Source organism: Macroventuria anomochaeta, assembly GCF_010093625.1.
Source record: "Macroventuria anomochaeta strain CBS 525.71 unplaced genomic scaffold BU25scaffold_25, whole genome shotgun sequence".
NCBI lineage: Eukaryota > Fungi > Ascomycota > Dothideomycetes > Pleosporales > Didymellaceae > Macroventuria > Macroventuria anomochaeta.
The window spans coordinates 378,725-393,953 of NW_022985386.1; the positions used below are offsets into that span (position 1 = coordinate 378,725).

General features: G+C 53.6%; 7 protein-coding genes across 7 annotated transcripts; 3 read left to right on the forward strand and 4 right to left on the reverse strand.

Moving 5' to 3' along the window:
* Positions 1 to 15: 15 nt before the first annotated feature.
* On the reverse strand, positions 16 to 4,126 carry BU25DRAFT_396955 (putative histidine kinase HHK7p; the record flags this gene model as incomplete). The annotated part of the gene is made up of 8 exons (XM_033704854.1): positions 16 to 323; positions 379 to 493; positions 551 to 611; positions 762 to 959; positions 1,010 to 1,747; positions 1,800 to 2,739; positions 2,812 to 3,099; positions 3,148 to 4,126. The coding sequence occupies 8 exons, from the start codon at positions 4,124 to 4,126 to the stop codon at positions 16 to 18; spliced, it is 3,627 nt and encodes a 1,208-aa protein (XP_033559769.1).
* A 1,174-nt stretch (positions 4,127 to 5,300) lies between these two features.
* BU25DRAFT_441353 (shikimate dehydrogenase substrate binding domain-containing protein) lies at positions 5,301 to 6,545 on the reverse strand (the record flags this gene model as incomplete). Its single annotated transcript, XM_033709232.1, has 2 exons — positions 6,092 to 6,545; positions 5,301 to 6,037 (listed from the first exon to the last, which is right to left on the reverse strand). The coding sequence occupies exons 1-2, from the start codon at positions 6,306 to 6,308 to the stop codon at positions 5,301 to 5,303; spliced, it is 954 nt and encodes a 317-aa protein (XP_033559770.1). The 5' UTR covers positions 6,309 to 6,545.
* A 257-nt stretch (positions 6,546 to 6,802) lies between these two features.
* BU25DRAFT_412611 (general substrate transporter) lies at positions 6,803 to 8,934 on the forward strand. The gene is made up of 2 exons (XM_033706834.1): positions 6,803 to 7,287; positions 7,348 to 8,934. The coding sequence occupies exons 1-2, from the start codon at positions 7,186 to 7,188 to the stop codon at positions 8,851 to 8,853; spliced, it is 1,608 nt and encodes a 535-aa protein (XP_033559771.1). The 5' UTR covers positions 6,803 to 7,185; the 3' UTR covers positions 8,854 to 8,934.
* A 428-nt stretch (positions 8,935 to 9,362) lies between these two features.
* Positions 9,363 to 9,929, reverse strand: BU25DRAFT_460299 (uncharacterized protein; the record flags this gene model as incomplete). The annotated part of the gene is made up of 2 exons (XM_033710347.1): positions 9,363 to 9,702; positions 9,760 to 9,929. The coding sequence occupies 2 exons, from the start codon at positions 9,927 to 9,929 to the stop codon at positions 9,363 to 9,365; spliced, it is 510 nt and encodes a 169-aa protein (XP_033559772.1).
* Positions 9,930 to 10,436: 507 nt separating this feature from the next.
* On the reverse strand, positions 10,437 to 11,554 carry BU25DRAFT_372054 (WD40 repeat-like protein; the record flags this gene model as incomplete). The annotated part of the gene is made up of 2 exons (XM_033703997.1): positions 11,441 to 11,554; positions 10,437 to 11,387 (listed from the first exon to the last, which is right to left on the reverse strand). Exons 1-2 carry the CDS (start codon positions 11,441 to 11,443, stop codon positions 10,437 to 10,439), a joined length of 954 nt encoding a protein of 317 aa, XP_033559773.1. The 5' UTR covers positions 11,444 to 11,554.
* A 160-nt stretch (positions 11,555 to 11,714) lies between these two features.
* BU25DRAFT_412613 (guanylate kinase) lies at positions 11,715 to 12,650 on the forward strand. Its single transcript, XM_033706835.1, has 2 exons — positions 11,715 to 12,218; positions 12,275 to 12,650. Exons 1-2 carry the CDS (start codon positions 11,895 to 11,897, stop codon positions 12,539 to 12,541), a joined length of 591 nt encoding a protein of 196 aa, XP_033559774.1. The 5' UTR covers positions 11,715 to 11,894; the 3' UTR covers positions 12,542 to 12,650.
* Positions 12,651 to 13,411: 761 nt separating this feature from the next.
* On the forward strand, positions 13,412 to 15,213 carry BU25DRAFT_372062 (Poly(A)+ RNA export protein). Its single transcript, XM_033703998.1, has 3 exons — positions 13,412 to 13,893; positions 13,985 to 14,454; positions 14,506 to 15,213. The coding sequence occupies exons 1-3, from the start codon at positions 13,639 to 13,641 to the stop codon at positions 14,867 to 14,869; spliced, it is 1,089 nt and encodes a 362-aa protein (XP_033559775.1). The 5' UTR covers positions 13,412 to 13,638; the 3' UTR covers positions 14,870 to 15,213.
* Positions 15,214 to 15,229: the final 16 nt, after the last annotated feature.

The window sequence follows — 15,229 nt, forward strand, 5'->3', positions numbered from 1 at the left end:
CAAGAGCTTTTTCTCTCAAGGCGAATGATTTCGTTCCTCGTACGAAGCAGGAGCCGAAGCAGGAGCCGAAGCCGAAGCCACTTCTTTATTTGCACCTCCATCGTGCCTCACTTCCTCCTTCTTGAGAAACTTCTCGAGTGCTTTGAAGTTAACTGGCTTAGTCATGAAATGGTCTATCCCCGAGTTCCAAGCCTCTAGTTTCGCGCTCGCGGATGCCAGGCCCGTCAGGGCGATGATGCAGCACCGTGGGACGTTGTACTCTTGCTCGTACTGCCGAATTGCTCGAGTTGCTGACATGCCATCCATGACCGGCATCGACATATCTGTGAGACATAATCAGACATCATAATCCTATGCTGTTCGAGACCACGACCTTACCCATCAGAATGACATCGAATTGCACTTGAGATGACTGGTATGCGCGAAGTGCTTCAAGGCCGTTTTCTGCTTCCGCGTATTGGAGATTGTATTTCTTCGTAAATGCTACGAGGAGCTGCAATACAATTAGCTTAACGTCAAGAACTTAGCGTATTAGTAGCAGTAAACTGACCCTACGGTTGATCGCATTATCGTCCGTAATAAGAATTTTGGATGCGGTGGGCAGTGGCTTGCTAGGTATTGTAAGTTTCGGACGAGTCGGAAGCGTACGCCCTTCGACAGGAGGTGTCCCAAAAGTCGGCGTTGGAGTGCCTGAGAATTCCGGTAACGGCGATGAGGAAGCCTCTGGCTTGTCTGTGTAATGCCAGTGAGGCTGATTCAACAGTGGTGGCATCTCAACCGGCGGAGGAGATAGGATTGGTGAAGGAGAAAGCGTTATGGACCGCTCGACGGATGGTGGCTGTGAGAGATTAGGTGTGGAAATATGGGTAAGATTGGAAGCTGGCTGTACGTTCTCATCCGGATGTTTCAACCGATCGAGACATTTGTTCAGCACATAGGCTAGTTTGTGGGGTCCGAGTCTAAGCAATGGTCAGCGAGAGTTGGATAGAAGTGTTGAAGTACCACTAACGGCTGGGTCAAAATCTCGACCACTGATTCCTTGTTCTTGACGCGAACATCGGAACGTAGAGTCGCCGCTTCGAGTGCGTCCAGCGCAACAAAGATAGTCACTGCTGCTTTCGAGGCTTTGGTGTCGGCTCTTTGATGCCTGATGGAGGCGAGGTAATCGAAGGACGGTTCCGGACAAATGACAAGGTCAGCATTGTTGCCTTCCCACTTTGTTGTTTGCACAACATCCATCTCCAGGTGGTTGGCCAAAGTCGTAGTCAAAGCGCGAGTGAACTTCGCGAGACCTTCAGCATTTTGCGGCTCATCCAGTAAGTCTTGGTTAGATTCGGCCCTATGCAATATGCATATCCTGCGACCTTTCAAGCGCGGTAACAAGGAAAGATATTCGTTTCGCTGAGGCAGAGCAATTTGCGCCGTCTCAGGTCTGATCAAAGAGAGCTTGACGGTGATTTTGGTACCAAAAGAATGGTCACTGCTGACTTCGATTTTGCCACCGTTCGTCTCAATGATCTGCCGGATAATACTCAGGCCCAGACCTACTCCCGAACTGTGCGGATTCTCCTGCGAGAACGGCTGGAATGCCTTGTTCGCGAGGAACGCAGGGCTCATGCCGGTTCCTGTGTCGGTGACGGTGAGAGTGATTGTGGTGGCAGAGCCTGTCGTTCTGGCAGCGTCTGTAGCGTGGAGCGAGACGGTAATATGGCCTGTCTGTGTGTACTTGACGGCATTGCCAAAGATGCTGTGATGCTGTTAGCATGCATGGGACGATTAGCCGTAACAGTGGCTCATACTTCATGACAGTTCTCTTCCAAGACCCCACGGGAAAACAGTAAATCCAGTCCTGCTCATGTGCGACATCTAGTATGATGTAGCACGTTTTGCGTTTCGTTGTAGGCTCAGAAACATCGGTGTGAAGAGATGCGGACGTCGATTCCGTTGGAGACAGAGGTACGTTGTTCAAACTCATGATTGGAAGGAATGAAGATCCAGCAAAGACAGCTTCCACGACCTCTTCGGTGGCTATACCTAGGTCGAAGGCCGGATCTCGTAGACGCCGTGTCTTAAGGGGCTTAGACGATAGTCGTACGGTCTTCGTGTTTTTGAGTCGTCTGGTAGAAACGTTATTCGTTGTCTCACTCATCTTGGAATGATCCATAACGTGATTGATTGTGTCAAGAAGAGTTTGACCGCAACTATTCAGCGAGTTCAGCATGCTGGTTTGGAAAGTGTCGAGTGGAGTATCTTTGATAAACTCCAATGTCCCCAGGATACCATGTAAGGGCGAACGCAATTCGTGTGAAATGGAAGCAACGAAAGTAGTTTTCTGTTGATTCAACGCAACGGCGTCCAGGCGCGACAATTCTCGCATGATGGAGTGGCTGAAAATGTTGAAGTAGGCCAGATCCACGGAAACTGAGAGCAATCGATCGGGGTTGTTGGTCCAACAGAGACAACCTGCAAACCATCTTGATCTCTCATAATCCCAAAAAGGCACAAACGCTACGCTTCGTGCGCCTACAAGCAATTCAGATATGGCTTTTGAGCTTCTAGACGCGCGCGTATTTTTTCGAGTGGCTGTAGGACGTGTATCGTCTCCACCGGGCAGGGTTTCTTCGTGTGACCTGTATGAAGACGAGTCGTCTGTCGAGGACATAGAAATACCCGTGGCGGTATAGTTGAATACCTTTCCGTGAGGATATGCTCGTAACAAGCGGGCCAAATTGGTTTCGGCTAAAGACCCCACCCCCGGTGTACCATCTGCGTTTACAACAGGTCTGGATGGCGCAGCCCCGAGAACCTGACACATCTTTGATGACGAAGAGGAATTTGGGTTCCTGTTGGTGCTGCTGTGAGAACTGCTATCCTCGCTTGATTCCGATTTTGAGTTAAGCCCTGCAGATTCTGTAGCATCTGAAAGGCTTCCACTCAAACGTTCGCGCTGCGGAGCCGCTGGATGCTGGCGATGCCCAGTTGCTGCGATAGATGCGTCAAGAATCAGAACTCCATCTAGATCACTAGATGCCAGCATGACATTGGCGGCTCGTGCAAACATGGATTTTGAGTTCCTCGGCAGAATGGTATCTTGTAGAGCTCGTAATGATGTGTTGCGCGTGGAGCCCACTCGAACAGTATCCGAACCAGTGGAATACTGCTGTTGCTTTTGCCGCAACGAGTTCTGTCCAGACCCTTGAGAGCCCGCTTGTGATGCCTGCGAAGCAGCGTAAGTTGTCTCGGGTGCCTGCGACGGAGGGTGATCCTCGGTAGGCGCATTGTGCGAAGATCTTGGCTCCACGTTAGAGCCTGAAGTCGATGATGTTGTTGTTGTGGGCGAGCGTGGTTCTGAGTTAAGCTGATCGATGCTGTCGAGTGGCAACAGCGCAGATGCACCTTCCGCAAAGGAAATAAGACCTCGAGTGAGTTTCTCACCACGCTTGAAACGGTCCCTAACGGTGTAATTGCCTAGGTATTCGACAATGGTGGCTGAGAGATCCTCAAGGTAAGTCACGTCCTCGTCTGGAATACCTACTGGTCTGGGCGCGTCATCGAAAACACACAATGCGCCCACAATGGCACCATGCGGGCTCACAAGTGCTGCGCCCGCATAGAACCGGACTTGCGGACCGTCTCGAACATAAGTGCGTTGCGCGTATTGATCGCTGTCAAGAAGGTCTTTGTTAATAATGACCGACGTTCCCTTGCCCGCGGCAACTTTTCCCGTGTCCAAACCCAGGACCTGCTCGCAGACACCCCAACTTCGAGGGATGCTAACACTCCCCAACCACAACGAGTTAGATCCATCGCCAGGTGGGGCTACACCGCGGAGTGAGGAGCGAGGAGTTGCCTCTGCCAGAATATGCTGGCATGTATCGTCTATCAGCGATACCAAGGCTCGCTGCGCGTTCATGCGCAAGGCTGCCAGCTGGCACAGCGCAGTCAGGGTCGAGTCTGTCGAGGGCCGCGCATGGTGGTCGACGGGCAGGTGAGACGACTCTGGCCTGGCAGCCAACCCTTCGAGGTGAGGCAGGTCACGGTAGGCGGCGACATACTGGAGGACCTCGCGCTCTCTTTTCTTCTCTGAGAGGGGCTTGATGCGCGATGCGGGCGGTGGGCGACTCATATCGAGATACAGCTCTGGGCTGACAGATGCGGGGAGAAACAGATAATTACCTCACGCCCCATGCTCTGCAGGAGGTGGCACCAGACTCAAGGGGATGGGAGGGCGTCGAGAGTGTCAAGCAGCTGTGCGAGGTTCGCGCCTCACAGTTCTGCAATTGTTTTCGCCCCCCACGCCGGTACTCTGCAAAGGTTCGGGGCGGAAGGAGTCTGGATCGCCTTTGCCCTTGCACATGGAATTCGCAATTCGCATGCCTATCACCATTCCGAGTTAGCGTCAGGACGTTAGGACAGTCTGGCGATTTGATTTATCAACTAGGCGCGCCTTGTCCGGTGTTTCCAGATCTCGCGTGGTGGAGATGTCAACCCATCAGTAAGGAAGGTTTTCTATACGAAGCACTCACATAGGACGTTAAACCAACCAATCAATATACGAAGAAGCTCGTTTCTTTTGGCCGAACATCAAATCAACCACTACCTGCGCGCAATTTCACCACATCACAACAACGCAGTATAACTAAATCAAATGTAAAGGTTGTGCTACTTGCATAGTAAGGTAGCTTATTAAGAAGTTTGAAAAATTAATCGGGTTGCGCGGTCAAGTTATTTTGCGGAGGTGATCGGTCAAAAGAAACGGACTCCTTCGTAGCGGCTAACTAAGCCAACCGCAAAAGCGGATCTGGGTGGCAGCAATTTCTTAACAGAAGTGGCGGAAGTTGTTCCAAATCCTTACTTGATCTGCATACAATCCTCGCTGGATGCGGCTCATCGCCTCAGGCGCCGTCGTTACGAGGCCGCGTTGGACCGCACTCCCAGGGCTAATTGTCAGGAGTAGCTCCGCTCACGTGCATGTAAGAACGAACATTGATACCGATAAGTGCATCAAGGGTCTATGTAAGTATAGGTGACATGCGTCAAGAGGTCGTGACTTTCAGAAAATACAGGGGTTGACGTTTTGGGCAAATGGCTGGTGTACTTCCTGGTGTTGCTGGCGCTATTTTGCGTTGAGCAAGAGACCCTCTAAAGGATCTCAAGAAGAGAGGAAACGGAATGTCAACCTCGATAATTAACAGCGACAGTACGTAGAGTAATATAGTAAAATTCGGCGTTACAGCGTATGGTAAGTCTATAAACTCTTGAAGAAGCAGAACAAGAAGTGGTACTTTTGTACACCATGGCTAGTGTCGCGCCTCAGCCAGCTTAGCCGCGATAACCGCCTGGACCTTTGCCTTTGGCAGCTCAGACACCGGCTTCCCTGTCCAGTACCTGTCCTGCTCGAGACCCTGGTAGATCATGGCCTCTGTGCCCAAGATGAGCTGCCAGCCAGCCTTCTCACTAATTCCGGCAATCTCTGTCCAGGGTGAGGGGTGGTAGCACATCTCCAGGATAGCGCCCTTGTGTGGCTTGTTCAAGAAGGTCTGCAGGACGGCCCTTGCCTCCTTCTCTTCTGGTGTCTTGGGTGGAAAGTCAGGTACACATGCCACAATTGCACCCACGCCCTCGAGCTCTTCAGCTTGTGCGGCGCTCGAAACGTCGATGAGGGAGTCGCCGAATCCCCTCGCTGTGCACTCGTTGATAACTGCCTTGACTTCATTGCGGTCCCGGTTGACAAGGTAGATTTTGCTGGCCTTCATCCACTTCCTTAACGCGTAGACAGCGCTTCGGGCCGCACCACCACCTCCTACCACCATAGCTGGCCGGTTCTCGTAGATTGCCGCGGGATCCTTGACATTGTAGACGAAAGCATCTCGTACGCCAACGACGTCAGTGTTGGTGCCGCAGAATATCCGCTTTCCTGTTGCGGGGTCCTCCTTGAGAAAGAGTGTGTTAACAGCGCCGACCTCCCTGCCTTCTTCTGTGATTTCGTCCAAGTGTGGGAGGATGGCCATCTTGTGTGGCATGGTCACTGATGCACCTCGAAAATCGTTAGCCTCGATAGTCGAGGGTTTACAATGATATTGTCGCTTACCATAGAACTTGGGATCCTGCCTGGCCTTCAGGAAGAGCTCCATATCTGTCGACTCAAGGTAGAACTGATTCCAGTTCAAACCAAGGTCCGCGTACACTGTGTTGTGAAACAACGGCGACATGGAATGTGCGATCGGGTAGCCGAACAAATACCCATGACGCTCCACACTTGAAGTGTCGGGCACTACGGTCTGTTGTATAGTTGTTGTGGACGGCATCGTGACGGTTTCAATGACTACGGTGCTCGTAACGGCGGGCGTGGCTTCAGTGGTGGGCAAAATTCTTCACAGGGAGAGAGTGGCAGAGAGACGGAGTAAGCTCTGACTGGAAATTGGGTATGTTAAGGCTCTGCTCTACGTCCTAACGGATTCCTTTTCCAACGGATACACGCTTTGTGGAGTGTTGTGGAGAGGTTTGGAGGAGGACTGGGGACTGCGGGTAAAGGATCTTCCCATGTATATACCAAGATACTCAACGCAGCTGTCGCGCACTCGATACTTCACGTGGTTTTGTAATATTCCCCCGCCAAGTGGGTAGAGACATCTTCCGAGATCGGGAAGATTTATCCCACACCTGAGCTATTGACTCGTGATGCCCGCCGAGGGCAGGCCGTAGCCAATGACCATGCTCCATTCGTAATTCATACCCGCGCCAAGGAAGAGGCTCTCAGCACCTGCTTGTCGCAGAGATGTCCAACCTTTATCCAGGATGACCGCCACCTTGGTCCTAGAACACCATTGGCAATCCCCATCCATTGCGGGGTGCATGCCCTGCTCCATCATCGTGGCCTCTCCACAGGGACGTGCGCGGATAAGACCTGGAGACCTGGAGAGTCTGGGCATTATCTGGGGTTTCGCCTGCACGCCGCCGCATATCGTCGCAAGAGACTAGCTTCCCCACGAGGGCGAGATTCCGGGGCAACAATTAGCCCTGCTCAACTATTAGAGTCCGGGCTCGGAGACGAAGAATCTTCAGAATCCCAGCTTCCCATAAAGCCTCCACATCCTTCCTTTCTTGTAAGATCGGCAGATCTTCAGGACTCTCCTGCCTCATACATCCCATCAACGACCGGACAGGAAGACTGCATCTCTCATCATGGGCCTCCTCACTCTTGTCGAAGACAGGCCTACGCCTAAGGAGGTGTACAACTGGCGCGTGTACGCTGCCGCATCAGTTGCATCCTTCGCATCTTGCATGGTAAGTCTTACCATCACGGAGAATGGCCCATTGGGAACTTCATCTAACATTGACACCCAGATCGGTTATGACTCCGCTTTCATTGGAACCACATTGGCGCTGCCATCCTTCGTTTCGGAGTTCAGACTCAAAGCACCAGAGCAGATCTCGGCTTCTCAGCTTGCGCTTGAGAAGGCGAACATCGTTTCCGTCTACCAGGCTGGTGCTTTCTTCGGTGCTTTTGGTGCCTATGTCACCTCTTACTACCTTGGACGCCGATTGACTCTTCTCATCTGGACAATGATTTTCATCCTCGGTGCGGGACTCATGTTAGGCGCGAACGGCGATCGTGGACTTGGCCTTATCATCGGTGGCCGTGTTCTGGCCGGCCTGGGTGTTGGTGCTGCCAGTAACATGGTTCCGATCTACATATCTGAAATGTCGCCCCCTGCCGTCCGTGGACGTCTTGTTGGTATCTACGAGCTGGGATGGCAGATTGGTGGTCTTGTTGGCTTCTGGATCAACTACGGTCTCGTTGAGACCATGGGTCCCTCTACCCGCCAGTGGATGATTCCTTTCGCGGTTCAGCTTATTCCCGCTGGTCTGCTTCTCACCGGTACTCTCTGGTTGAGGGAATCTCCTCGCTGGCAGTTTGCCCGCGGTGACCGCGAGAAGGCCGTTAAGGATCTGTGCTGGATGCGTAACCTTGAGCCCACCCACCCTTACATGGTTGAGGAGATTGCCGCTATCGACGCTGAGATCGAGCACGACCGTCTCGTTGTTGGTCCTGGTTTCTGGGCTCCCTTCAAGGCTGTCAAGCAGCGCAAGGTCCAATACCGTCTCTTCCTCGGTGGCATGCTCTTCCTCTGGCAGAACGGATCCGGAATCAACGCGATCAACTACTACTCGCCCACCGTCTTCAAGTCCATCGGTATCACCGGTACCAACACTGGCTTCTTCACTACTGGTCTCTTCGGTGTTGTCAAGACTGTCGTCACCGTTGTCTGGCTCATGTACCTGATTGATCATCTCGGCCGCACCAAGCTTCTCATGATCGGCGCTGCTGGCGGCTCAGTCTGCATGTGGATCATTGGCGCATACATCAAGCTCCACGGAACCTCGACTTCTGGCAGTGACAAGCTTCCCCCCGGCGGCATCGCAGCTATCTTCTTCTTCTACCTTTGGACCGTCTTCTACACCCCATCCTGGAACGGAACACCCTGGGTCGTCAACTCAGAGATGTTCTCCCAGCAAACCCGCTCGCTCGGTCAGGCCTCCGCCGCAGCCAACAATTGGTTCTGGAACTTCATTATTTCGCGCTTCACACCTCAGATGTTCTTGACCATGAGCTACGGAGTCTACTTCTTCTTCGCCAGCTTAATGATCCTGTCCGTTCCTTTTGTCTACTTCCTTATTCCTGAGACCAAGGGTATTCCTCTTGAGCGCATGGACGAGCTCTTCGAGATCAAGCCCACTCACAAGGCTTACCCGGTCATGCTCGAACGTCTCAAGGAGATGGAGGTTGTCCGCGATGGTGGCTACTTTGAGGAGAAGACTAAGGATGCTGAGCGCCACGAGAGCGTCTAAGTGACTACGGATGTATGAGTATGTATAGAGGAGGAGTTGTGCATTATATCATGATATCACTGTATTAGCGACAGCAACGACTCAATTGATATTTTTAACGTTCACCAATTCGCCCCCAACATCGTGTGAGCTTGTCAATGGTTAGCTCCTCTGCGCAAGAAGATCACAATTCGTGATCGGAATTCAATTGCCATCGGAACTAACCCTCTCCCGAGTCCCCCGTTTTCTACCATTCGACTAAGTGCGGAACACTAACCCTTCACCAACCCTCCGTACCTTCCTCACTCACAGCGCCCTCCTCACTAACAACAAACTCTACATCCTCCTCCACCCCATACACTATAGCCCTCAGCTCTCCTGCTAAGGAAGTGCAATTCATGTCCAAATTTCAATTGTTATCGATATCAACCCATGCTCCATTCATACAGTCTGCCTTGCAGCCAAGTGCAAAGCCATGCACTGCTCTAACCCCCAGTGTCTTTCCTACGGATTCAGAACCACCTCGATCTTCATCTCTCTTTCCTCGGTCGCTGCGTCTTGCTTTTCGTTTTGCAAACAATCCCAGGCGCGCATACTGCTGCAGATCTTGGTAACGACGTCGGGGGCTCTTTGCCGCCGACGGGCGAGTCCTTGGACGACATTTGCGAAAGGCGGATGAACCACTTCTTCTCTCCATTGAGGAGGGGGGGCAAAGCCTTCCCACGGCGTGTGGACTGCCATGCCTTGACGGTTTCGGTGACGAGATCTGGAGGAAAGCGGTTGGTGGCGACCCATGCAGCGTAGCACCGCGTCAGGTCCTCGTACCAAAATATCGAAATTTGACCCACATTGCTCTCACGCATGTTCTGGCTCTTAGCGATGAGGAGCTGCCATAGAACGTAACCGTAGGCTGTCCAGGGTGGTTACTCGTGCGTGAAGGTAGATGATTCGGGGACGGCGGGAAGGATGTCCAGGCGGTGTGTGGTGTGCGGTATGAAGCGTTGGGAGCGCGAGGTTGGGTGCGATGTATCTCGCAAGTTTTTGACTTCTTCGTAGTTGGCGGCTACGTCTGCGTAGGGGATGGTGCAGATGTGCATTTTGGGACTTTGGTGTCAGTCTTGTGAGGTGTTCTTATCCGTGGATCGTTGGACGAAAGGCAGGTGGGTAGGAGCTTTATAGTAGACGGTAAGCGTGGAGTTTTGGTTGAGGTCGACTTCCTGTAGATGTGAACCATGGTTCTAGGGTTAGGAAAGGGCGCAGCACCGAGAAATACATCCTCCGAACCTGAATGCGACCAGTCGGTCCAACTCTTAAGAAGTCACGGATTTTATTCAAAGACAAAGAGTATGCCCGGAGGGTTTGCATGATTGTGTTGTCTATTTTGCTTATGAGCGGTCTTTCTTCGATCTGAGATCGTCTCGCTTATACCTCCGATGGCTCCAGTAAAGGCGGTCGGTATATGTTGTACCCGCAACGCTGTGCGGTCTGCGTTGCGTGAGGCCGACAGATTCGGAGCGACCTGAAAGCTGTTGTTCGGGTCGCCGCTGCGTAGGCTTGATGCAAACCGTTCGTGTCTCACCGAGCGGGTCTTCGTCAACCACTCTTCAGCCAGCAGCCTCCCTGTAGAAGCTGATCGAATTGTTCCCACCGCCCAAAGCAAACATCTCGCTCTTCGTCGGCGCCTTAGGCAGCCACTTGGCCGTCCACAGCGGCTTGTCGCCATGCGAATGGGTAGCAACACACGCCCTCGTCTCGATCCGCCAGACCTTCGCTTTCGAGTCGTGCGAGCCCGAAAGCAGGTACTCGCCCGTATTGCTCCAGTCGAGGGTGAGCACCCACCCGCCGTGCCCTGTGAAGTTGGCGACCTGTTCGCCAGACGTGACATCGTACAGGGCAATCACTCTCGCATCTCCTCCGGCAGCGAGCAGCTTCGATGCCGGCGAGAAGGCAACGCTGCGCACGGGATGTACCAGGCCGGCGAGGGAGTGTACAAGACGCCCCGTTTCGTTGCTGAAGACGTATATGCTCCCATTCTCGTGTCCTGATGCAGTGAAGCTTCCATTGTCGCTCAGAGCAACGCACAGCCCAAAGCTGCCCTTCGTCTCGTACTCCCGTATCCGCGGGAAGCTCTGCGCCTTGTCGAGGCTCCAGACGTTGATTTTGCCGTTGATGCTGCTGCTCGCCAGATACTGGCCGTCTGCGCTGAGCGCAATGGCCCATATCTCGCCGGGCTTGTGCTGGTCTACAATTTCGCCGTCTTCAATCCAGAGCCCGTCGTCGCCTTGCGACCATACCTTGACTTTGCCCTCGAAGCCGGCGCTTGCCGCGCGGCGTGCGGTGGATTCTTTGGCGGTGACGAGGTGGTGGATTCCCAGTGGGTGGGCTTTGTCGAGGGTCTGGACGAGCGGGAAGTCGGGCTGGGTGGTGTCGTATACGTTTATTGAGGAGGATCCAGAGGCGGAGAGCAGCTGTGTTGGCGTGGGTGCGACGGCGAAGATATCGCTTGCCTTTGGATGCGCATTGTCGACTGTGTGGAGGGTGAGGTATTGCTTGGACTGCAGTTGTTAGTGTTGCTCTACTGCACATGCAATTGTGACATTGAGCTTACCATGACGTATGGCTTGAAGCACTACAGCTTCCTAGAGTATATGAGAAGCTACCCGAACCATGCGTGGGCTGTGGTTGAAGTGCAGAAGAAAGTGCAGCACAGACGACAATTGAGGCTCGGTGATGTCAGGACAGACGCGAAAAGCGCGCCATCACTTGTACCCACCAAGCTCCCCGCAGTGCAAACACAGCAAACACAAGACCCCTCCCTAGCTTCGCCGCCAATCACACGCCAGCTCCACCGCCAATCACACGCCAGCTCCACCAGCAGGCATCCCACATTTTGGCCCGCTGTTGCGTTGATGTCCGCTCGAAGCTCAGCAGTGCTCGCCCGAAGCTTGAAAGAGTCACACAGCACTGTCATCAGTCGAGGCTGCAGCTGCTTAACTTCACCCCTTGCCCACACCGCATTCAACAGCTCACCCTTCACTCGTGCCTACACCACACACTCCACAATGGCGCCCACAACCTCTACCCGTGCAATTGTCATATCAGGCCCCTCGGGCGCAGGAAAGTCAACCATCCTCAAGCGCCTCTTTGAAGAGTACCCCGACCGCTTCGGCTTCAGCGTGTCCCACACCACACGTAACCCTCGCGGCGGAGAGAAGGACGGCATCGAGTACCACTTTGTGACCAAGGAGCAATTCAACGACCTTGTGGAGAGGAAGGGATTCGTCGAGCACGCGACCTTTGGAAGCAACAGCTATGGCACCAGCATTGCGGCGATAGAGGAGATTGAGAAGAAGGGAAGAACGTGCATCTTGGATATTGAGATGGAGGTGCGTACACCGTCACCCATACCTGGCGTATGATGTGACGGCTAACAGCTGCGTAGGGCGTCAAGCAGGTTGCAAACCACCCCACATTCCCTCGTCCAAGGTTCCTGTTCCTCTCGCCACCGAGCATGGACATCCTCGAGAAGCGACTCAGGGGCCGTGCTACAGACAAGGAGGCAGACATCCTCAAGAGGCTCAACCAGGCCAAGGTCGAGATGGAGTTTGCCAAGAGCCCTGAGGCGCCGCACGACAAGATCGTTGTCAACGACGATCTTGACAAGGCGTACCAGGAGGCCAAGGCCTTCATCGTTGGCGAGGATGCATAGAAGGGACTGTAAGGCAGCACGACATAGAGCAATGATACCACAACACAATAGAAAGCAAGTGCAGATTCAAAAGACATCCTTCTTGGAGATGGGCTACATATCTAGCTAAGCCATAAGGTCTATCAGGATATAGTTTGAAATACTCAGCATCGGCGTCCTACCACTTTGGGATTCAGACAGCCTCAGTGCTTGACTCTATTTCGTGTATCTCATCATGTAACCTGTGGCTGGATGGAACCCGGCTTGTTCGACCAAACATGCAAGCAAATGCACCTACGCGAGCGGATCCGAAAAATGGTGTGAACGTTCCTCGCGTCAAGAATAAGCCCCATTGAGTTACTGCTGCCGCCACCCCACGTTAGCGAGACGCGCAGAAGCAATCGCATAACCATAAACTGGACGAGAAGACCCTCCGTACCCAACACAGCGCGACATCCCTTTCCTCCTCTTGACCCTCGTCGATCCGTCGGCGACGGGCAAGGTGGCCAGCGGACTCATATCATCGCCCAGGTGCCAGCTCCTCCACCCATAGCGTCAGCAAAGCTCGAGAAAAGAGTGCAGACGGAGAAGAGAGCGAGAAGTGCCGAAGTTGTACGAGGCCGCGCCTCTATGGCGGTTCGTTGCTGAAAGTGCGATCCAGAGGACCGGCGTCCGGGGACTTTCTCCCAAAGCGTTGCGAGATGCCCGAGGGCACTCTGTGCGTGTGCTTCGTTGCGATTCTTTGAGCGAGGAACGTTGGAGAAGCAGGGAGCAGTGCGTCAGAAATTATTTAGGGCGAAGCGGAGGTCGGCGCTGAATTGCCCGGGCTGGCCGCTAGGCGACAATAGGCAGCGCCAGCATGGGTGCCTGTGCCTGTGAAGCTTGGATTGTCTTTCTTCGCGTTGGGAGAGAGAAGATAAAGACTGGCGAGAAAGCTTCGCGCAGCAACCGCATTTCCACCACACTACACTTCACTCGCCATTGAGTCGCGACTTTACCGGTGGACTCGACACGCCAAAAGTTCTTCCCTGCCCAGCTCGACCAGAGCTCGCGCAAGCTCGACCACCGCGAACTACCCACCTCCACCTCACACCTAAATACCTCCAGAGTTTGAAGAGATGGCGCTTTTTGGATCAGCTGCACCGGCTGCGGCGAGCACTACCACAGGCGATACCAGCAAGGATGTTGAGGTGCAGCAGAGCCAGCTCCCGTCGGACAGCATTCAGGACCTTCAATTCTCGCCCACAAACGACTTCCTCGCGGTAGGCAGTTGGGATAAGAAAGTGTACATCTACGAGGTCGCAGGAAATGGCGCGAACGGCAAGTGGCTGTTTGAGTGCCAGGGCCACGTCTTGGGCGTCGGCTGGTCAAAGGTGGGCTCCCCGGCCATTCTCGTGACATACAACAACAGCAACAACAACAACAACAACAACAACAACAACAACAGTGGCTAACAGAGTGCAGGACGGCACGCGGGTAGCGGCAGGCGACTCTACCGGCCACCTCAACATCGTAGACTTCCGTAACGTCGCTGCCAGCGGCCAAGTACAAGCACAGCAAGCCAAAGCCCACGATGAAGCCATCAAGTGCGTGCGCTGGTTTCAGACCGGCGGTCAGGACTACGTCGCAACGGGCTCGTGGGACAAGACAGTCAAGTTCTGGGACCTGAAGGGCGCGCAACCAGTTGGCACACTCACGTGCCAGGACCGCGTCTACAGCATGGACATCAAGGACCAGCTGCTTGTTGTTGCGACCGCCGACCGACACATCAACATGATTAACCTGAACGAGCCCACCAAGATCTACAAGACCATCGTCAGCCCGCTTAAGTGGCAGACACGCGTGGTCAGCTGCTTCACCGACGCTTCGGGTTTCGCTGTCGGCAGTATCGAGGGTCGGTGTGCGATTCAGTACGTCGAAGACAAGGACACCAGGTACGCAAACTCGTCATACCCCTTCAAAATCTCTACTAACAACGAACACAGCCTCAACTTCTCCTTCAAGTGCCACCGCCAACAAGACCCCACCCAGCGCGACGTCGCAAAGGTCTATTCCGTGAACGCCATCTCCTTCCACCCGCAGCACGGCACATTCAGCACCGCCGGCTCAGACGGTACCTTCCACTTCTGGGACAAGGACGCCAAGCACCGTCTCAAGGGCTATCCCGAGGTTGGCGGCTCCATCACAGCAACCGCTTTCTCGAGAAATGGAGACATCTTCGCCTACGCAGTCAGCTACGACTGGAGCAAGGGCTTCAGCGGGAACACACCCCAGTATCCGATCAAGCTGAAGCTGCACCCGGTGATTGGAGATGAGTGCAAGCCCAGGCCAGGGACGAAGAAGAGGTAGACCTGAGATATAGACTCGGGTCATCCCTCTCTTTGTGCATGTTTCCTGTTTGACCTAGTGCTGATGTAGATCTTGCTGAAGTGATGAACATTTGAATATCGCACGAAGAGCGACAGTATCAGCGCAGGTTTCGTCCTCGGAGCCACCTCGTGGCACAACGTATAGCAGAGCGCAGGGTTTGCAGCTCTTTCGACGGAATGGGGGAGAGCAATGGGGTGTTTGATTGTATTGCATTAGCGTTATACGGCGGATTGGCGTAAAAGGATCGCCTGCGGGTGATGGGATAGGAAAGAAAGTATCAAAGTCATACGCATCACATCTTTCATCACTCACGTTGATTTCACACGGATGCAGGGTAAC